General features: G+C 37.6%; 3 protein-coding genes across 3 annotated transcripts in view; 2 read left to right on the top strand and 1 right to left on the bottom strand.

Moving 5' to 3' along the window:
• The window catches only part of LOC134851783 (DNA-directed RNA polymerase II subunit RPB3-like), a 422,117-nt gene that overhangs the window by 319,219 nt on the left and 80,139 nt on the right, over positions 1 to 22,759 (top strand). The window lies entirely within an intron of this gene.
• The window catches only part of LOC134851791 (peptide methionine sulfoxide reductase MsrA 2-like), a 192,314-nt gene that overhangs the window by 102,344 nt on the left and 67,211 nt on the right, over positions 1 to 22,759 (bottom strand). The gene's annotated exons all lie outside the window — the stretch shown is intronic.
• Positions 12,037 to 18,264, top strand: LOC134840503 (cysteinyl leukotriene receptor 1-like). Its single transcript, XM_063856351.1, has 4 exons — positions 12,037 to 12,206; positions 15,872 to 16,112; positions 16,739 to 16,895; positions 18,027 to 18,264. Exons 1-4 carry the CDS (start codon positions 12,183 to 12,185, stop codon positions 18,262 to 18,264), a joined length of 660 nt encoding a protein of 219 aa, XP_063712421.1. The 5' UTR covers positions 12,037 to 12,182.

Below are 22,759 nucleotides of genomic sequence, written 5' to 3'. Positions count from 1 at the left end.
GTACAGAAAGGGTCCCAAGACCGTCCATGAGGATTCAGCACTCGACCGAAAGGTCCTAGGAGAGTACAGAAGGGTCCCAAGACCGTCCATGAGGATTTCAGCACTCGACCTAACGGTCCTAGGAGAGTACAGAAGGGTCCCATGGCCGTCCTTAAGGATTTCAACACTCGAGCGAAGGGTCCTAGGACAGTACAGAAGGGTCCCCAGACCGTCCATGAGGATTTCAGCACTCGCCGAAAGGTCCCTAGGAGAGTACAGAAGGGTCCGAAGAAAACAGTGTCTGGAATGGTTTCCACATCGGCGTGGGTTCTTCTTCTCGCAAGGGCTCTAGAAAGTCCTGCCGCGTGCAGGTGATCATTCAGTCCTACGAACAACAGCAGCTTCTACTGTACCGGAGAGCACTGCTGCTGCTCCTTCTTCTTCCTTTCTTTGTGGGTGCGCCGAAGTTTTCCCAAGGGTCCGCTTCGCCAGCGCGACCGCACCTTCTGTGTCCTTGGTGAGAATTGACAATTCCACCGTCGTGCGTCCGGAAAAATTCTTGTCTGGCCGCTAGCGTCCCGGGACAATCGAGGAGCCAGTGTTCCACTGTTTCGTTGCCCTCCTCGCATCTGGGACAGGAGGGGCTCTCGGCGGGGTTCATCAGGGTCCTATACCCGGCCAAGAGCATGCTGTGTCCAGAGCGGAGCCTGGCTAGCATGACTGCGTCTCTTCTCGACAGAAGGGTCTTTTGTCAGTTGTTCAAATTGCAAATCGTACTTTGACTCCAGCTCCAACGTTTGTTTCACTTGATATCGGTCTTTCTGACTTTTTGACTTTTCGTATCAAGGCTGCGAGATTTTGAGCATGACATGGCTAATTCGCAACTTGGAAACACCATTCACCTTAAAAACACGATAAATTTTCAGAATATGACCGATAAGAACGTAAGTAACAAATTCTAACTCTAATGTTTCTTATTCTCCAATTTGTGGTTGTGGCATCTCAATTAGGTCTTCAAAAATGCCTTAACGGCACTATTAAAATTTTTATTTGAAATTTTGGTCTATAAATATACCGCTAAAAAATTCAAAAAAACTTAACTTTGAGATTCTATTTGATGAAAAGTTTTTCACGAAACAAAAAATTCGAGCAACAGAAAAAAATTACTAAAAATTTTAAGAAAACAGTTCAAGTTTTTATGAATTTCATGACCGAAGTTGCTTGAAATTGATTGGTGAATTTTGTAGTTGTGCTATTGTTGTTAGGTTAATTTTTTTTAGGAGCTAATTTTTTTGATGATCTTATTTTTCTTTCATGGGTTTTTTTATGATCTTACTTTTTCATGCTCTTATAATTGTTTTTCTTGATTTTTATTGTTTTGTATAGCCAATATATAAAGATTTTTTATGATCAAGGATGATTTTAACTTTTTAGTACTTTTAAACTTGATGTGCGAAAACGTTCGTAATTTATACTTTTAAACACATCATTTTCTTGATCGTTGATCTTTTTCTTTGACAAAATTCCTATTTTGTTTGCCTGAAGATCTCCAAAAGGGCAAACACTTGTGCCAGTCGGTCATATTTAGAAGTTTGACCTTGAGCAACGTTTAGTCTTGATTTTGGGGTGAAATTCGATTTTTCAAAAATTCGAATTGAGTAGGTCATGCTCAAGTTTTCGCGACAACTGAAAATACAAGAAAATAAGATCAAAAGAATCGAACTACAATCGCGGAAAGTAGTACCAGAAATAGGTGCGTGAAATTGCTATTTGCAAATTCCGCCGTATAAATCGAACGAGAGTAGAGCTGTCTCATTCCTAGGGAAGAAACAAGCCATGACGAGAAGAGAGAAGAAGATTGAGTGGAAGCTGTCCAATGGTCCAAAACAGAAAACTTGTGTCTTTAGTTAAAACTTATTCACTTCAAACTTCTTGAGTTAAACTTGATTACTGGATCAATTCTAGAGTTGCCTATTAATTTAGTTACTCGATTATAGAAGTCGTGTCGGTATGTAACTACCAATTTTAATTTTCTTGATTGTATTTTACATTATTATGTTGAATTAGGGAGAGTTTTAGGTTGATCTGTCTGAAATTGATCAAAGGTCCACAGTCTAATAAAAAGAAAGTGTATACGTAAGTTTCCACTTGTTTTTAACGGCGTTCGTGTGTTTTGGGTATTTTGAGACCGAAGCATGGGGGGCGTTCTTCTTTCTAGAGTGGGGGTTATTTTGGTAGTAGTCTTCAAGCTGTAACGCGGTTTGTAGTCTCATGTCGCAAGTGAACCGAATTGGCTCCGACGGTTTGAGGTAGAAAAACACAAGAGATAAAGTCCCTGACTCTTGAGCTAATGGTTATAGGGCCTGTTAAGACTAGTGTTAAGATATCCAGTCCACTATCCCGGTACCTCCTCTAGAACTTGTATGAAAAATCCCCAAAACCCGATTCTACCGATCTTAAATTTCTTTTCTAGGCCTACCTAATTTCCTTTTGTTTCCTATTTCCAATGCAAGTCGAAATATGATTTGCTTTTAACCTTATTCTATGATCGTTGTTGACTAAAATTCAGTAAAAAACAAACTTAAAAACCGTAAGTGTCAAATGCGGAAACTCACAAAAACAAGAAAAACTCGTTTACTTAAAATGCAACTTCGACAATGCTTATCTTTCGTAAAAAATGTCTGGTACCTGATTGTCACCCGTTCTTCCTACCCCCTACTTGCGGTCTTATGGGGTTTTCACCTATTTGGTTCCAAAAACTGTCTATTTCCGATCCCCCCGCTCAATCCGGCCAGGTTAACCACCTTAATACGAGTTCGCTATCGAGTACCTTCGCGTTGCTTCTCTTGTTGTGAGTCTTCTAATACAACTAAATCGACGATATCGATTGTTTAGTTCCTTTAAGAAAACCCCCCTTTTTACAATTTTCAACCACCAACCTCTATCTTAACCACCCCCCCCCCCCCGCTAACCTGCCCCTGTCTAGCCCCCCACTTTAGCCGAAATTTATCCTAAGCGCGATGGGTGCTAAACTTCTCGAGAGAAAACCGTAGAACCTGTTTCCAAGTTCTGCTCAAGTAAAAACGTTTCCTCAAAACAGTGGGTACTCTCAATTTTACACTTATTTACTAGAATGTAAAATGGATTTTAACAATACCCGTTTGACCAAACAGAACACCTTCTTCTGTTTGCTCTATTCTGCTTGGATCGCACTGCTGGATGTCTCTTTCCCAGTCAAGTTTCCTCTGTTTCTGAGGTCTCTATCTCGAGTACCACTTTCCCACTTGGCTTGTCACCTGTTCCAGTCAAGTCTCCCAGTGGTCAAGTCTCTTAGTGGTCCACTTTCCCACTTGGCTTGTCACCTGTTCCAGTCAAGTCTCCCAGTGGCCAATTTCTCGGTGGTAAACTTTCCCACCTAGCTTTCTCAGTGGTCCGCTGATGCCACAAGCTATCTTAAAACCTTTTCAACGCCCCTAGCTCGGGCGCGTGTTCAATGTTGCTGGTTTGATCGAGACTATCGGTCTCATTAAAAACATGCGTATACTATTCTAATTAAAATTCAGGTTTGATCCACTTAATCTGAAAGTCAAAGCCACTGTCTTTTTTGTATTTTATATTGTTTTTGGTTCCTATTTTTAACCTTTTTGGTTTTTTGTTTCGTTTTTTTGCCTTGCAACCGTTTTTTGTCCCCCTAGTGGCCCCCATTACTCGGTACTCTAGAATGAGCATGTAGCCCGGAGCTGCGTCAAGTGGGTTCAATCCCGTACTCATGATGTCGTACAAACACCCAGGAGCGCCATAAAAACACTTTGTAACAGTCGCCTTAAGTCACATATGAAGTTACAGAAAAACAGGCCCTATAACCATTGGCTCAAGAGTCAGGGACTTTATCTCTTGTGTTTTTCTACCTCAAACCGTCGGAGCCAATTCGGTTCACTTGCAACATGAGACTACAAAACGCGTTACAGCTTGAAGAATAATACCAAAATAACCCCTACTCTAGAAATAAGAACGCCTCATGCTTCGGTCTCAAAATACCCAAAACACACGAACGCCGTTAAAAACAGTGTCGGAACCTTACGTATACATTTACTTTTTATTAGACAGGGGACCGTTGGTCAATTTCAGACGGATCAACCTAAAAATCTCCCTAATTCAACATAATAATGTAAAATACAATCAAGAAAATTAATTTTGGTACTTACATACCGACACGACTTCTATAATCGAGTAACTAAATTAATAAGCAACTCTAGAATTGATCCAGTAATCAAGTTTAACCCAAGAATTTTGAAGTGAATAAGTTTTAACTCCAGACACAAGTTTTCTGTTTTGACCATTGGACAGCTTCAGCTGTCCACCCTTCCACCGAAGGTTCACTCTGGTTCACTCAATCTTCTTTCTCTCTTCTCGTCACGGCTTGTTTCTTCTCTAGGAATGAGACAGCTCTACTCTCGTTCGATTTATAGGGCTGAATTACGAAAACCAACTTCATGCACCTATTTTTTGTAATACTTTCCCGCGATTGTAGTTCGATTCTTCTGATCTTATTTTCTTGTATTTTCAGTTGTCGCGAGAAACTTGAGCATGACATGCTCAATTCGAATTTTTGAAAAATCAAATTTCACCCCAAAATCAAGACTAAACATGCTCAAGGCAAGACTTCTAGAGCCCTTGAGAGAAGAAGAACCCCCGCCGCTGAGGAAAGCATTCCAGACACTGTTTTTCGCGATGGTGGAAATAAAAGAGTTGATGGCGGTTAGGCTAGGACCGAAGAAAAAATTGATGTTCACGTCGTCGCCCGGACACGCGAGCATGCCGCCGGCTCTTCAGTTTGTTTATTTGGTGCTGGTACTGATAGCGGAGAGCAGCGGACTGCGAACGCGGATGGCTGCTCCTAATCGTGAAATGGAGCGGAAGAACTTGGGGCTCTTGAGGTCTGATTTGGCAGCAAGTTGGACCGATATATTCCAGGCCCTGAAAAGCTTCTACGAATTTGCCGACATCTTGATAGTGTTCGATGAGGTGTTGTGCCTGGAGGTCTCGAACCTGGTGAGGCAATTGAAATTCAAACCAGAAATCAATGACAAACATGGTGTGATCAACCAATTGATTATTAACAAGGAGATCACAATCGTAGGCTCCACGAGTAGTTGAACGAGACCGGGACATGATCGGAAAAACGAGGTTGACGCGGCAAAATTATTGGAGTCAATGGTGTATCGCCTCATGCAAGAAAGGGGACGGTGGCTATTCCTGACACCGAGATTTGAGAGCGTGGGCGACAAGATTAAAGAAACTGCCCCTACCTTGATTGTACAACTGTGGGAGTTAATGCAGAATCAACTCGAGCAGGCGGAAAAAAGAGATAACGGCGGGGATGTTTGTCTTACTCGCGAATGATACAACCATCTCCACTTCTTGAAAAATCACACCACGGCATATGAAATTTTGAGATTCGTCAGAGAAGAGATAGATAGATAGGTTATTCTCGAGAGGAAACGGAGCAATTTCTGAAAGTGAATGGGTGTATGCCGATTTTGACTGATCTATGCTAGGCCATACAGTTGAGAATCTGTGGTAGGCGACAGGGCCCAATTGAAGCATAACGAGTAATTTGGAACTTGATTCCCTTCGTGAAGCAGGCTGAAGCTGAAGAGATCTTGAACTGCCGGGCTTGGACAGAGATTATCGAGTTCATAAGGAGGGAGATGAGTGTAGTTCTTGGATAACAACCGCACTTCCAGAGCTCCCCATTGTGACGAGAATGATTTTAAGGAAGACCAATCCCTTTTTGGTACAGTCCGCACAGGCTAACAAAATAGTGGAGCAGCAACAGAAGGTATTCACGCATGGCTGGTAAACCTTTTTCTTTGGTTACTCAGCGGCTTTCACTGGACCGAGATCAAGATCGTTTCTTGGATGGACGCAGCGAGAGTCAAGCGGAGGTCAATGCCACCAAGATGTGATGTGCTCGAAGTCAGGAGTGTACTTGAGAAATTTTGCTTGAGAAAACAAGGATTCAGTGTTCAGTGATGGCCGGGTTATAGTGGAAGAAGGGCCTTTAGGTCTGAAGGCGGAGATGGTCTGCAGCACCAGGAATCATCTGGCGCCTTACTGGTTGGAAGAGGTAGAGCTTCAACACGAGGGACAAAGACAAGCTTGATGCGGCTGGTGCACTTTACATACCTCTCAGAATGTATAGGAAGCTGAACCTGATTACACCCTTGCCATTGTCTATTGATACTACTGGTGACAAAAGAAATCTCCCTGTGGAAAACCGGTTCGAGGACGCCCTGAAGTGAAAGCGCTCGGAAGCTACAACGAGGGAAAATGGAAGAAGCACTTAGCGAGGCCGATGAAGAAATGAACACTGGATTGACCCCTGCTGCGACAACCACGGCCAAGACGTTAAGTCCCGGTACCACACGGGAGCTTTTGCAAGACTTGAGTGACGGTGAATAAGCCAACACAGCGACAGACGCCACCTCTGTTTCTTCTCGGAAGTTACGTTAATCTTGAGCAAGGGAAGGTAGAAAATTAAAACACCTTCGAAGTGAAAAAGACGGCTTTTTTATATACTCTGGATCCGGAGGAAGGGAGAAATTTTTGCTGGGACATAGTTTTGGAGTTCAGAGACCCCATTCTGATGGGAACCGGATTCGACAAGCACGCGAGGTGGAAGAGGGCGGTGTATAGAGACTGTTTGCTCTCTTGGCAACTAACGGATGTAATGGCCGAAAAAGAGATTACACCGGAGCCAGTGACGGAATAAGAATAATTCAGGCTGCAACGAGTGAAGATAAAGTGAAGATCTACTTGTCGGCAGACATGGGAGGTGGATTTTGGCATAGCAAATGTCTCGAGTCAACACCAGGGCGTCGGACAACAAGTCACAAGTGATCCGCTGGAGAAAAGCCTCACGAGAAACACGACTCATTCTTGTTGGATAGCCTGGGGAAAAAATAAGGAACTGCGTAGTTTTTTGAACAAACTAGACAGAGGTGTTTCCAGGAAGCGCCGGAGTTGGACCAGCCAGCAAAAGGCCGATGTGAACAACTTGTATCTGAGGCGCCAACAGGGAAGAACATGGAAGAAACTACTGCCAGCGTCCTTCGGGACTGAAATGAGGGCGCCTTCGTCGGCCAAACCTCTGATGGTGAATCGAGCGTCAATTGTTGTTTGCCTGCTACCAGAGGGCAACTAGAATTGAGCATTGGAAAATCGAGGCTATTAACACCGGAAGGAGTCGCCGGAGGGTTTTCACTCACAAGGGGTCTTTTTTCGCGGTCCGTATCTTATCTCCATTGCCGCAATAAAATCGATATGCCCTCGCTCATTATCTCGCGTAAATGGCCTATTTCCGGTCTAAGGGGGTGTTTTTCCAAGTGCTAATAGCTTCCGGTCCAACTGCCGGATTTGGTTCAAATTATAACACAAGATGTATCTTGCCACTACCTATCATCCCTCTAAGTTTCAGCTCCCTGCGTTCATCGGAGGCCGAGAAACAACTTCCGGAAGTTACGAGTGGGTTTGTTTACTTTGGGCATAAAACCAGAAGTGGGGTCTTAAGGATCTGTCGTTCCAAACATAAGCTTCCCTCGACTAGGCCTACAATATACTAGAATTTGAGTCTATTCCAACCGCTAGTTACCGAGTTCTGATGAGGCCATTTACACTTCCGGTGGGCGTTATCACTTGACCCCCAAGGGTCTGAGGGGTCCCGTTTTTTGTATGTCCGGGTCAAACCATCTCTAGTATCGCTCCTCTGAATTTCATAACATTTCTTAGTTCCGATTTGGGGGGGGGGTTCGCCGATTTTATCAAATTTTATTTTCTGGCATAGGAGGGACGATATCTTCGAAGATTGAACTATTTCGAACTTTACCCTTTGTTTGCTCTACTGCTTAACATATTGACGAATCAATTTTACGCTCAGGTTACTATAGCATGTAATACAGTAGAATCACCAATTCTACACGCATAGTTTAGTCCATAACATGCTCGATCGGCAATTTTCAAAACCCCAGAAATGTACAAAAAAATAATCGGAGCGGAGGAAACCATCTTTTTGAATTTGAACTCAGAAAGTCAATATACTCAATAGAGGTAGAAAAAATTGTTGTTGAAAACTATTATTTCGATCGGGGAAGTTTCACTGAATGAAAAAACCACACTGAGCATAAATATTCCTTTATCTTCCAAAGTCGGAACAAAATAATGAAAATTTTTTTATTTTCGACAAAGTCAAAACTCTAGCGTAAAAAATTGAGTAGTTGGAATTTATACAATAAGCTAGCCTCAATTCTTTTTAAACAACTTTGCTGAGCGGGATAAATCGCCTCACATAAATAATCCGCGTTACGCTATCAGCATTATGAATAAAAATTTCAAAGCGCGCATGGCCGAACTGGCCCTTTTCAAACTCCCAAAACTTTGCAAAAACTGATGGAGGTTTTGTTCAAAATTATGATTTGAATCGCCGAAACATGGCCGAATATATAAACCACCCCGTGCATAAATATTCCTTTTTCTTCGAAAGTCGGATTAATTAAGTTCACTACAGAAGTCATTTCTAAATGTTTGCTAATTTGAGTTTTCCTATTTCAACTTTAGTTGTATCGAAAGAGATTGATGTTTGAAACTTAAAATAATGACAGTATAAAATGTTACTATTTTTCCCAAAGCTTGAATCATCATCATGTATCTATACCGAATAATAATCAACATAATGGAAAGAACTTTGACGTAGCATTTTAATTACTATCTCAAAGAAAAGGTTCAGAAAGTCAAGTAGGGCATCATTATTGATCCTATTTAGCTCTTACCCAGACTTGAAAAACGTCAGTATCGATAAAAATTTAATTTGAATATTTCAAGCCAATTTGACGACACTGGTTTTTATGACTCTGAATATGAGCCTAGTTTAAATCTAAATTATTTGTAGCAGCGTTTTACTAAGCATAAAATGTTAAAATTTTTGAAAAGAGGAAACATTCAGAAAAAGTTGCTCTCGATGTTTTTTGAATTTCATGTTTTTTGAACTTCATGTTTCGACTTTGCGTTCGACTTTATGCTTCAACCGACTCGACTTTATGTTTTTGTGCTCAATTATTAGGTCTTCTCGACTCCGGAACTTCGTTCCAACTTTAACTTGTGCTTGAGCCGCCTCGGTCAAAAGATAAATCACAAACCTCGACGGCCGAAGTTTCTATTGAGACAGATCGCTTTTTTGCTCTCGCAATTGCTGCACTGGAAGTACTTGCTCTGTGAATAAAAGGACGGAGAATGACAAAAGAACGTACTAAAAATGTTTATCAACCCGTATTTTGGTTTTTGGTGATCTCCGACCATGTGATTGATTCAATACACGCATAATGCTGTAACTTTCTTGCAAAATTATGGAATTAATAACAATAGACTGTGTTCCGTTTGGCTAAAAAAAAGTTGATAAACAGTTTTTTTTTACTGACAAATTAGAGTTCCGAAACAATTTTTGATAACTCAATTGATGACAAGTGAAGTAAGAAGTAATTTGTTTTGTTTTAATTGAAGAGCATTAACAAAATCCTCGCAGCAATTTCAAAGAAAAACTCGAAAATCACTGAAAATCTTAAATATTTTTCGATATATTTTTCTATGTTTATGATGCTTGCAATAATTTCCTTTTGCTTTGAGTTTAGGTTATCAATATTTTGAATTTTGAGTTTAGATCCGGAGTGATCTTCTCAAAGAGTAATTTCGGAGAGGGTATATCGTCTGTTCGTCTCTTCGGCCGGATAGATTCGTGCAACTTCTTAGTCTAATACCAATCCTAATCTTACTCTTAAATCATCTAGTCTCAATTGATCTAGAATATACTGGAATTTTTAGAGGTTAAAAAGGAGAGAAGAAAGCAACTGATTTCATTCTGTATTATATTTTCTCTGTCTGAAACTATGAAATGTTTCAGCTTTACAATTTATCGCAAGTTTTAGTAATGGATCATGATAAAAAAATAAATTATAAAAGGGGCCCTACTGTTCAGGTACGGTCGTGGGCAAGCTGGATAGGGCCCATAACAGCATTCTATAAACACATCAAAAAACAATATTGCAGGAACTAAATCAAGTCAGCATTTATTGCGTTGTCACTAAGATATTTACTTCAACGTCTCTCCTCTATAATAGCACTTTCAATTGTTTATGAATTGCGTTTTACGCAGTGATCTGCACCCCTGTATACAAAGGATAGCGCTCCCGAGCGGAGCGAAGCTTATCTTTGATCTTTTATATTTTTTTGCTTCTGAGTAGCCTTCATGCCTTTTTTTCACTAAGTTTTTCAGCTATGAGCTGAATTGTTCGCGTAGCTGATGGTGCGGCACCACCAGTGCAGCCAAAAAAGAGCGGGCCGAAGCTGCTCTGCTCATCGTGTAGAACTCTCTGTTGTTATTTTGAGTTTTTTATTGATTCGTGATTTTTATAGGCGAATCTTTAGATATTTATTTCAGTAATCTTCGTGAAGTTGTTGAGTGCAAGTTGAAGACTTTTGACATCAAAGAAGGTTCGGCTAAACCTTGAGCTCCATAATCCGTTTGCTTTTACATCTAGTCGAGCGCTTTCATCAGTTTTCGTTGAATTGTTGACAAAGCTCTCGCCTTGCAACGACTGAAGTTTCGGCTCGATTTCAACATCATAGCAAACCTCGCTCATGAAGTTGGCAAAGGTATCTCTGATTTCGTCATGCCTCATGTCGGTCTATCCACCCTTCGCACAGTGAAAGGCGTGGGTAAGGTCAAAAAGTTGACCACATGCGCATGTGAGTGGAATGTTGGTTGGTTCCCGTCCATATCTCAGATAAATTCCATCCCGGAATTCGGATTTTTTGAGGTTGAAATTATATATCTGCTAAGTTGCAACCAGTTTGAGGCTTCTTTTTCGGAGGTTAGCTCAGCGTATTTTTCACTTTCACTCGCGTTGTTCAAAAGCTTAGTTCTCTTTTGGTTTGTTCTTTCAGTTTTAAGTGCTTTAATTTTTGTTTACATTTTTTCTTGCTCAGATAAAGCTGTTAATCGATAGTATATGTCTTATACTGACGATGCTTTAATTGACCATTCTAAAACGCTCGCATAGTCAGAAAGTAGCTTGATATTTAGACCGCCCATTTTCAGTGGCAATAAAGCGATGTCTCTAAATTGATGGCTAATATTATTTTGATGGCTAGTAATGAATCATGATTGGATAGATATGAATATTTTGCGGTGATAAATGTCAAGGTTTATAATAAATACTTGTTTTGAACTGGTTCCAAGTTGCTACAAAAACACAAATCAACTTTTGTTTTCAAAAACACAGTTCAAAAGAAGCTCGATTGTTGCTGGACAAAAAGGCACCCCACGTATAATCATTCCTTCACGTTGGAAAGTCGGAGATATCACAAATTACAAAATTATTTTTTCTTCTTCTTCACAATTCGACGGACATAAAATGTCCGTCGAATTGTGAAGAAGAAAAAATAATTATTTGAACATTGACCAAGCATCGCAGCACAAATTTTGTCTGCGAGTTTAATTTGGTATTTAGATCTATTGTGTTGTTCTAAAAACCAAAGAAAAATTTTGTACTGTTTTTTAGAAAAAAGATAGATATATCTATGATTAGAAAAATGAAAGATATAAATGGCGATACTTTTTTAACTTTGATAATCTTTTTTATCATCTTTCAAAAACCTGATAGGTTTGTTAATTTTTCTCTTAATCTTTTCCACTCATCAATTCGTTTTAGATTTCATCACTGAGATCGTAATAATTAAAGCGGCTACATCAAAAAAAGTTAATTGGAAGCCAAATTAGCAATTGTCAGATACACTCCTTTATTTTGAAAGGTCATCCACTTTTTTCGAAACAAATTACTCTGATTAGAACATATTTTCCCTGAAAAAGTTATTTGGCGCAAATTAAGATCGAAATTGGTGGTTTAATTTGTTCCGAATAATTTAGCTGTACATCAACTGATAAGCACAGCGCTGAGGTTTTTAATTGCAGATAAAAACCCTTTGATGGTCATTAAAACTCGGGGGAAAAGGCACGAATTGAGGCAGCCATTGTTCTGTCTAGGAATGGGCTCTAAAAATAGTCATTTTCCATTTTCCTAAAAATTCTGAACATTTTAGGAGAAACTAGGCCACAATATAGCAAGGTTTGCCTTACCGTTTGCAGTTTTGTAATGTCCGAGGAACTGATCACTGAAGTAAGTATAAACAATTTTGCTAGAAAGTTTTTTTTTTAATTTTATTATAAAAATAATCGTTTTTTTATTTCTCTCAGAGTGTTTCAAACTAACTTTCTATAAAAATTTTTTTCAAATAGTTGCTGGAATTGTTTACTGATGTATTCAAAAAAAGGTATTTTTAGTTCATTGTAAAATTTACTGTGAGGAATTACAAAATCTGTACAAATCTTGATATAATCTATACATAATCTCTAGATATTTAGTCTACAATCTGTAGTTGAGTTGTGCGCAACTTGTAAAAAGTTTCACAAAATCTGTTTGTATAGAATTTGTATAAAAAAGTTCACTAAAATCTCGATAACTTGCAGGTTGTTTCTATCAAAATATAGACCAAAAATGGATTTAGTTAACTATTGATTCTATTAGCGCAGGCTAACCATTGTTGTTTCGACTTTCGATACGAAAGTAACGGAATATTTTTGCTCGGGGTGGGTTTTTTTCTTCATGCAAATTTCGACATTTTAACTAGCCATTCTTGACGGATTTTTTTTTGTATCATTCGAAAGGGATTGTTGCCCTGAGCTTAAATTTGAAACGATATTTTATCTGTGATTATTTTTTGTAAGGTTATGAGGGCTTAAAAATTGCCATTTTGGCCGATTTGGGACAATTAACGCGCGATATATTTTGCGCTATCAACGCGTAAGCGGAGATTTAATGCGTCTCAGAAATTGTTCTAAATTGTTAGTTGAAAGAAGCTTGCTTGTTACAATGAGCGAAATCCATCCTTTTGTACTTTATATGACGTGTGGGAAATGATTTTCATAAAAAATCTCAAATTTTAGAAAAAAAAATCATTTTATTCTATTACACTTAATTTTTTTATGTTATTACTGCTCCACAAACTTTAAAAGGCAGTCGGGACATTCAGAGCTTTGCCCTGATACGAGCAGTCTTGTTGGTTGTTTCAAAGAGATATCTATATCAAAACTGTTTATTATACTGGCAGTTATCAAATTTGTAAGTTCTGTTTTTTAAAAGATTTTTTGTTCATCACAAAAAACTGGTAGGATGTCGAATAAGGTATGATAATAAAGCCTTATCAACCGGAAACCGAATACTTAAAAGAATAATAATCGAAATACTAAAAAAAATGCTTTTTCAGATTAATGATATTTTCACACTAGAAGCTTCTTACAAAAACTCCATACTAAATTTTCTGGGATACTTTTCAAAATTATTACCTGATTTTATTGCTCAATAAGCAATCAAATACTCTTTTAGTATTTCAAAAAATGAGCGAAGCAAAAAACCTATTTTTATTTTTTTTTTGTTTTTTTAACTTTAAGTATTTTGTTTCCAATCATAATTTCCGACCAAAATCATGAAACAAGGATAGCCGGTTACTTTGCAAGTATCACAGAATGTTCCTATCATAGCCTTAAAAAACATGTGCGTGTGGCAAGATAAAAACATCAGAACGAAAAAAAAACAGAAATTGAGCACATTCGACAGTCATGTACTCAAATACGCCGGTTGGAAAACAATTTTTTTAGAGATCCGCTAACGAAGACTAAAACTAAATGATATATTTTCTTAAAATTTTCAAAAAAAAATTATAACTTTTGCTGATTTTTTTTATCTTCTTGAAATTTCTTATTCCCAAAATGACGCTAAAAAACTAAAAAAAGCAAACTTTATTCGATTAAAACAAAATTTTTGCGACATAAAAAAAGTTGAAATAAGCTATTGTAAGCCTGCACACTCACCTTATTAGTTGGAAATTAGACCAAAAATCAAAGATTTTAAACCGGTTTTTCCGGACTTTGAAAAAAGTTTTTCACAATTTTTTTATGTCGTTCAAATAACGTCTGAAATGGCTGATTAGTAGTTCCCTCGGCTAATTAGTAGTTCCAATTTGCATGGAAAATAAAATTAAATAAAACTATAATACCGCCACATACAAAAATTCTTCACAATTTTCAATCGGCCGGAATGAAAAAAAACTTGAAATTCTTTTTTAAACAAATTGTGTGTCGATTTTTCTGCACAGTATAAAAAAAGCAACTACATGAAAACTTCAAGATAAAATCCAAGATAAAAACAGTTGCACTTGAAAGATTGATCACAAAACAAAAAATCAAAGCGTCTCAAAAAAAGCAAGAAAGTGCTAAATGAAACTTTAAAAATAGTTTTTCTATTTTACGACCAAATTCAGAGGGTTCTATTACAAAACATAACCTGGCTCAAAATTGGGCTAAAAGCCAAAATTTTCAAACCAGTTCTTTTCGACGTTTTTTTTGTTGTTCGAATCATTAAAGAAAAGGCTTTTAGCTGAGAAAACTCTCGAAACATACTAACTTTTATTTGCGGTATCCGAGTTTGGAGAAAAGGTTAATTTGTTTTTTAAAAAAGTTTGCAATCAAATGAGATTTTTTCCTCACGATTGGAAAATCAAGCCAGTAAAAAACATCATAAAATTTTCAATGTCATTGAAGCTGCCCACCCAAACCAAATTGTAAGTTTACAATCTCGGCCAATATTGAAAATTGTTAATTGATTTCTGAAATCAGATTCAGGTGCCAAATTTGATTTATTCTTACGTGAACATGAACACAAGCCGTTACGTAGTCAATGGCAGACAAATTTAATTTTTTTGACCGCTACACATTAAGTTATTGCATCTCATTTAGTTTTAGCCAGCTTTTTTGATATAAAGCGTTCAACAGAAACCATATTAGAAAATATTTCACTACTTCAGAAGGCATTTCAGAAAAAATTCAAAACTCTGCATTCATGTAAAAATCGAAAGTCGGAGAAAATTACCAGATACAGGGGTGGATTTCGACCCCCTGTAGACCCAAAGAGTTCTTCCCCTTTTGGTAATTTTTACGAAATCAATTTTTGGTCGACCGACCCTAAAAATTTTCTAAAGGTGCCTTTGTCGCCAGTTTATACTAACTTTGAGGGGGAGCGCGCGCCAAAAAGAAGCATTTTTTTTGTCAAAATTTACCAAAAAGTGCCCAAAAACGGTTTTTAGTGTCTTTTTAGTGCTTTAGGAGAGCTCGGAAAACCAATTTGGTCGACCTAAAAAAAAAGGTCGTCAAAATTTTTGAAAATTTTTTGAAAGTCCGCCCCCCCCTCCAGAAAATCCTAGATCCGCCCCTGACGAGATAGGCTTTCAATCTTCATGAAGATTTTTGATCAATATCACCATCTGCACTGAGCTCTCATGCTACTTTGTCTGAAAATATCTGGAAGAGTATAAGTTAATTTAGATGTTTTGGGATGTTTTCGCTTTTTTTGTAAAATCTAAATTGACCAAGGTTTTCGGGCACAAATGTAGACAAATTTTTCAAAAAAATCCGCAGACTCTTGTGAACATACTAGATCCGCCCGTCTTGTGTTCGGTTTTTTGTATCCGTGATGTAGTGGTTGTTTCAGATAGTCCGTTTTCAACTAAAAGAACCGGGTACTCTTGCACAAAATGCTAATCCTTTATTCGGTCTTAAAATTCAAGCCAAACTTGCGCATTTTTTGAATTTATAGCATGGGCGGATCTAGGATTTTATTGAGGGATGGGGGGGCATTTTTCAAAAAAAAAGATTTTAGGTCGACTTAGATGATTTGCGAGCTCTCCCAAAGCACTGATTTATAGTCTGATCTCTTTTTTTTTATTTCAGACAATAATCAACAGCTCGTTGGTTCTCGACGAGAATGACAATGGATACGGCTACTTCTATTCGGGGGAGTCTTGGGAAGATGCCTACCCTGATGCTGCTCTGTTCGTGTTTGCAATGAAAATACTCTGTTCGACCATTTCGCTCTTCGGCTGCGTGGGAAATGTGTTCACTATGGTCGTCATTTCAACCTGGGATCGAATCTCGTCTGGAGCTGGATTCATGTGGGCTCTGGCTCTGACAGGTGAATTATGTCCTCTGCCATATTCCAACTTTTTTGTGAAAAGCTTTAAGCATCATTTTTAAAATGAAATTTAAATCACAATGTAAAACACTGGAAAATGCATACCATGACTCAAAGGTGGCTTTAGGGAATGAGTTGAAGTTGGCAACGCAAGGAAGTCAACCTCCCAAGAATTTGAAATCGGCCTTACCGACCATTTTACCACATCCATTTTTGCAGGCTAACCCTAGAACTTTTCTCAAGGCACATACATGTTTTTCGTTCAATGTCTTAGGAGAGCTCAGAAAATCAATTTGGGATTTACCGCAAAAAAACTAAGTTCGCCCCTGCCATGAAGCGTTGTTTGGGCAGTTGAGCCATTATGTATTTTTGATAACTCATTGTTAACTTGATATGCAATTTAAGAAAATAATTTCATTTTTTATAAACTTAACAAAAAAATGTTAGGAAATAATATTTTAATGCATTTTTTTAACTTAGAAAATAAAAAAATTGCATCAAAAATTTATTTCTTAACATTTATTTGTTAAATTTATTTAAAATGAATTTCTCTTCTTCTTACATTGCAGTTTGAAAAAAATCAAGCAAATCACAGCAACAAAGCAAGAACTGTTTCTCTTGTGTAGACCTGCTCTCGGTGTTCTACGACGGAATCCTGGACACGCTGCTGTCTCTGTTCGACATCTCGGTCGCATCGCTCGGGGGTGACGTCATGTGTGCATCGTTCAAGTTCTTCTCGTGGATAACCACCACCTGCTCCTACTACATGACTGTACTGTTCAGGTATAAACACAATGCGACCCGGGTAGCGAGTAGTTGTATCATTAGTGCCGAACGTTCCGACCACCCGCACACACTGGTAATTGTACGAAAAGAACCTTAAAAATCAGAGAAAGAATCAATTTTTATTTTAAAACTTTTTCAGAATTTTTTTCGGCGCATTTACAGCACCAACAAGAAGCTTAATTTATACATATAATAAATTTTTTTTGGATGAATGTATGTCTGTGGTCGAACTGCTAGGATAATAATTGCTCGACTATGAAATTATACATATATGTGCACATGAAAACGAGGAGTGCTATATTGACTATTTCACTTTTTATTTTTGGCCTGATTTCCCCGAACAAAGTCAAGTGGTCGAAAAATCGAGTTACGTGAATTCTTCTTTCTATGTTTTGCTTATCATTTCTATACGATGTTTGTAAATAAACACATCCATTTTTATAAATAACTTGATTTTCATTTTGATTTCCGTTTTCAACACAATTGCTGACGAGAAAGCTGATGAAAATATTCTTGTAGTTATTGTTTTGCGGTACAAAAATTGTGAATTCATTTCAAAAAGAAGTGTGGAGCCCTGTTATGGCTAAAATGATTGCAAATACGGCATTGGAAAAGATTGTGAAAGATTCAAAGAGCGATACTAAGAGTTACAAAGGAATTATACCAGGTTTCGAAAGCTTTGACATTTTTTTGCGAGAATGACAGTTACGTTCAGTTTTTTTCCTCAAAAACTTAAAATGCAAGCAGTTTAAAATTTTTGGAAAACGAATGGAACTAAACAAAACTTTTCATCCGTTACTCAATCAGCAGCTACAAAATCAAGTATGGCCAAATTGAAATTCTTCAAAGATTGAACGTTTCGGGCTCAAATATATACAATCTTTTTCTTCAAAAGTCATTTTAATAGCGGTTCAGAAATGAAAGTTTATTTTCAATCAAAGTATAAGGAACTGAACATCTGGAGATCCGCTCATGACATTTAGGTTAAATTTTTGAGGAGTTCGACCAATTCGAGCGCCTGGACTCGGGTTAGGTCCCCGTTGAGACCCTTAAAAGCATCCTTACTTCTAGCTCGATGTTCAATTCTTCTGCTAACGGTACAACTGAATTCCTTTTCTTGTGCTTTAGCCTGGATAAGTGCATCGCCGTGATGTTTCCCTTCAAATACCGAGTGTACGGGAAGGTGAATTTGTGTGTAGCATCTACAGTTGTCGTCTATCTGTTCAGTGCAATTTACTCCATTCCGGCTGCTGTCTGGTATCGTGTTGATCCCAGGAACCAATTTTATTTTAAGCTCCCCCCTCCAAGTAAAATCAAAAATCAAATCATAAGTACAGTTAAGTCAAAAGTAAGAATAAATAATTGATCTCATGCAACGAATCATGGTGGAGTTAGGAAGACCGGGAGGGGAACCCATTTTTTCAAATATTCGACCCCCCTCCCCACCACCCAGTACTATTTTCGATAACTATTTCCTCTTATGGTACTATTTTAACGACATCCGTTTTGGGTCGAAATACGTACTAATTTTGAGGGAGAGCCTATTTTATTTCTAGTCAGCTTCTCCGATATTTTGCTTGCGGCGCAGAAATTGTTAGCAAAATAGGGTCTTTATAAGTGCTTTCGGAGATCTCAGAAAATGAATTTGGTTGATCTAAAAGAAAAAAGGCCGACCGATAATAGGCCGACGGTCGAGGGGGGATGGGGGGAGGCAGCGGATTTCCAAAAAAAAAAATTTGAAAAATTTGTCGACCTTTTTTAGGTCGACCAAATTGATTTTCTGAGCTCTCCCAAACTACTATGGCAAACAAGAACATTATAGTTCAATGACAACATTTTCAACTTTAGTTAGAACTAAAAAAAACAATTTCGAATAAATGGGTCTTGAGCACTGTTCGATCCCTTCAAAAAATTGATCCGCAGTACTGGAGCCTAAAATTAAATTGATCCGTGTAAGATTCAATATTTGTCGACCGATGAACTTCGCAGGGGCATTTTCCAGAGCGTATCAAGAATTCGCGCCAATTTTTGGCGTGTATTTCAGTGGTTTGATCCCGCTAGTTGCTGTGGCTATCTTCACTTCAATCGTCATTCTGAAATTGTGGCATCAAACTCAAAAACACATCGCAAGACGCACCAACAATTCAGCAGGAATGAGTCGAAAGGTCGTCAGTTAAGTTCAAGCAGACATAAAGCAAATTTCTTACGAATGCGGGTTTTTTCTCAACTGAGTGAGTGATCAATTTTTTCTTGAGTTTGCATGCAAAAACTGACCATTCTATGCATTTAGAAAGAGTTGCAAAATGTCTCCACTAGTGAATGTTTTTTCAATAAGGCAAGAATACTGAATCGACTAGTCTCTATATGCTCAAAAAAGCACAAAATTATTTTGAAAGTTTCTCATACAAATTTGCGAATGTAGTCTAAAAATGGAGTCAAATATGCGTGATTTGTTTCGTCTTTCGAAACGACGGAATATTTGTGCTCTATTTGTTTTTTCCTCAATTGGTCAGTTTCAACTTTTTGAACTAGTGATCATGGTATTTCTTATCATCACCTGAAAAGTGCTGATGTCCCGAGCTGAAACACATAAAGATATTTTATCTGCGATTAATTTTCGTTAAATTATGAAGTTATGGGGTTTGAAAATTGTCAATTTAGCTAGTTTGGGATAATTACAACGCAATTTGTTTCGGTCTATTGAAAGGTTAGCGGGGAACTAAATCAATACCTCACTCAAAAAAAGTCGCAGTCTAGTTTCTGGAAAAAAATTTTATTGCTCGGATTTTTGAAGAGAGAGACGGAAATTTATGCTCATGATGGTTTTTACCATCAGACAATTTTCGACTTTTCAACTAGCCATTTTTGACGACATTTTCAAATTATCATCTAAACTTTAAAAACTGCCGATGAAAACATTTAATAAAATTGCTACTCGTTATTATGTTCCGTAAATTTACAGGGGTCCGAAATTAGCCAATTTGGCTAATTTGTGACAATTGACGCGTGCCGTTTTTTGTGTTATCATATGTGAGCGGTTATTTCTTCCAGTCATAAATCGAACCAAACTGAATTAAAGAAAAATATTTGTTTTTCAAAAAATGTTATCATAAACATCAGTTTACACTTGGCAAAATGTATGGAGTGAAGTTTTTTGTTCCGACTTTTGTAACGAAAGTAACGGAATATTTGTGCTCGGGGTGGGTTTTTTTTTCTTCAGACAAATTTCGACTATTTTAACTAGCCATTTTTGACGGAATTTTTTTATATCATTCGAAAGCTATTGTTGTCCTGAGCTTAAACTTGAAAAGATATTTCACCTGTCATCATTCGTAAGTTATGGGGGTTTAAAGTTTGCCATTTTGGCCAATTTGGGACAATTAACGCGCGATATATTTCGCGCTATTAACGCGTAAGTGGAGATTTAATAGGTCTTAGAAATTGTTCCAAATTGGTTGAAGGAAGCTTATATACCATAATTGATTTGTTAATAGGAGCGAAATCCATCACTTTGTACTTTATATGGTGTGTGGGGGGATGATTTTTACAATTTTCACATTTTAAAATCTCAAATTAAAAAAAAATCAATTTTTATTAGATTTAATTTTTTCATGTTATTACTGCTCCATAGACATTAAAAGGCAGTTGGAACATTCAGGGCTTCGCCCTGATACGAGCAGTCTTGTTTGGATTTGTTTCCGACTACTTCAAATACTGAACTTAAATTGGGGTTCATAACACTCGATATATTACATTCCATTAATGCGTAAGTGGAAAATAAACCCTTCAAAATTGAAATTGGGCTAGCAATTTGCTTTTATCAAACGTTACCAGACGCAAAACATAGCAATTTGTACAAATTGTTTGGGGGATTAATAGAGAAAAGATGGAAGCAGAATGATTGATAATATTTTCCAAAACTTCCTTCAATAGGAGGGTTTGAAGGAAGTTTTGGAAAATATTATCAATCATTCTGCTTCCATCTTTTCTTTATTAATCCCCCAAACAATTTGTACAAATTGCTATGTTTTGCGTCTGGTAACGTTTGATAAAAGCAAATTGCAAACCCAATTTCAATTTTGAAGGGTTTGTTTTCCACTTGATAATATTTTCCAAAACTTCCTTCAAACCCTCCTAAACCGACATTTTTTTTTCATCGGGTTAAAGGGGCATTAAAGAATTCAAGACTTCTCCTTGCAGCACAAAATTTTGTTTTTTTTTCAAAAAGAAATTTTATGGAAAGACATCTGCTGTTTCTGTTCCGACCACTTTACTAAATGAAAGGAAGGAACTATAGCTTGGGATGTTTTTTTTCTGCATTTTCTAGGGCCTTTTTTTACTTCGATTTTGACCTCAAAAAAATCTCATAGAAGGTCAAGTACTCTATTAAAGCACAATGCTCGTGATTTGGGTTCCAAAAACTCTAAAACGTCTCTCAGTGCCAAGAAAAACATGTCTGTATTTCTGTTTTTTTTCGGACTAGGTACGAGTTTGAAAAATGATATGCAAAAACGACTGAACTCTCAATTTATTTTTACTGCAAAATTAAGTTTTTTCGATATTATGACCACTCAGTTTCGTTTTTTTTTCAAAAAAAGGCAAAAAATTGCGAAAAGTTTCTTCTAAATGTTGAATTTGTTTTCTGACATTCAATGCGGTTGGAACATTCCGTTTCGATTTTGCTTTACTGCAATATTTTTTCCGAATTCCAAAAAAAAACTGAAAATATATGTTGGGGTTGTATTTTTTCTTTACAACAATTTTGTTTATTAAAGCAAGCGAAGTCTGGACCCAGTTTTCTTACAATTTTATATGGTATCAATTTTTAAAAACTCAAATCATCAAAGCGAAGCTTTGAATGCTCCAACTGAGTATTCAAACTAGTTTTACAAAAAGAACTAAAAATGGCACTGAAATCATTGGTAGTACTGGGCTGATAGAAACAGTTCGTTTTTTTTATAAATCACCTTGGAAAAATCATAGCTTTTTCTTGTGCTGCTCATAATTTTTCCGACTAAATAAAGCTAGTAAAAAGTCTAATGATCAAATTGCATTAAAACTGTTTCTTGCAAATGCAACTGTAATTGGTATATTGTTTGTTCTTATCAATAAAGCCTACTTGAACTTTGGTAGGACATTGAAATGACCCGGCAAATGATAATAGTCGGAGTCATTTTCGCGATTTTCTGTCTCGGGTTTACGATTTGTATTCGACTTAAGCTGGACATCGGACGGGAGACCCTAGCAGAGGAAGTAAAGCACCAAGTGCTCACTTCTATCCAATGCAATCTTCAGTCTGTAACCAATTCGGCCAATTTTCTCATCTACGTCATCTTCGGCCGAAAATTCAGAGAGGATTTCTTGCGACTCTTTGAACGAAAAAAACAGGTAGCAGGCAATTCTCGGGGCGCTGCACGTCCAACCACTGAGCAAAAAGGACGACAATCAGTCAGCAAAAATGAACTCCCTTGATCTGATAAATCCCTATTTCGACTCTTTAACCCCCCCCCCCCACCGCCTCTGATTTGAGCTTTATGAAAATTACGTTAACCTTGCCCGATTGTTTTGAAGTTTGGCATGCAAATAGCAATTACCCATTTCCAAACACAGTCCATCCTCATCTACTAGCTAGTAAATTCAATGACTCACGAATACAACCTGTTTTAGATGCTAATGTGAGGGAGGAGGTGGATTAATGAGTCTTTGATACTTTCCTGATTGCATGCAATCGAACTGACACCTATCCCTTTTAAAAATTATCCTGACACTCACAACAAAAATTAACGCTCCTCAAATCTTGTTTCCAACATGACCGGCCTCAGTCACGAAATTTCAAACAAAAATTTGCGTTCGATTTGCGT

The sequence above is a fragment of the Symsagittifera roscoffensis genome, chromosome 1, assembly GCF_963678635.1.
Source record: "Symsagittifera roscoffensis chromosome 1, txSymRosc1.1, whole genome shotgun sequence".
NCBI lineage: Eukaryota > Metazoa > Xenacoelomorpha > Acoela > Convolutidae > Symsagittifera > Symsagittifera roscoffensis.
This window is presented reverse-complemented; position numbering and strand designations above follow the sequence as displayed.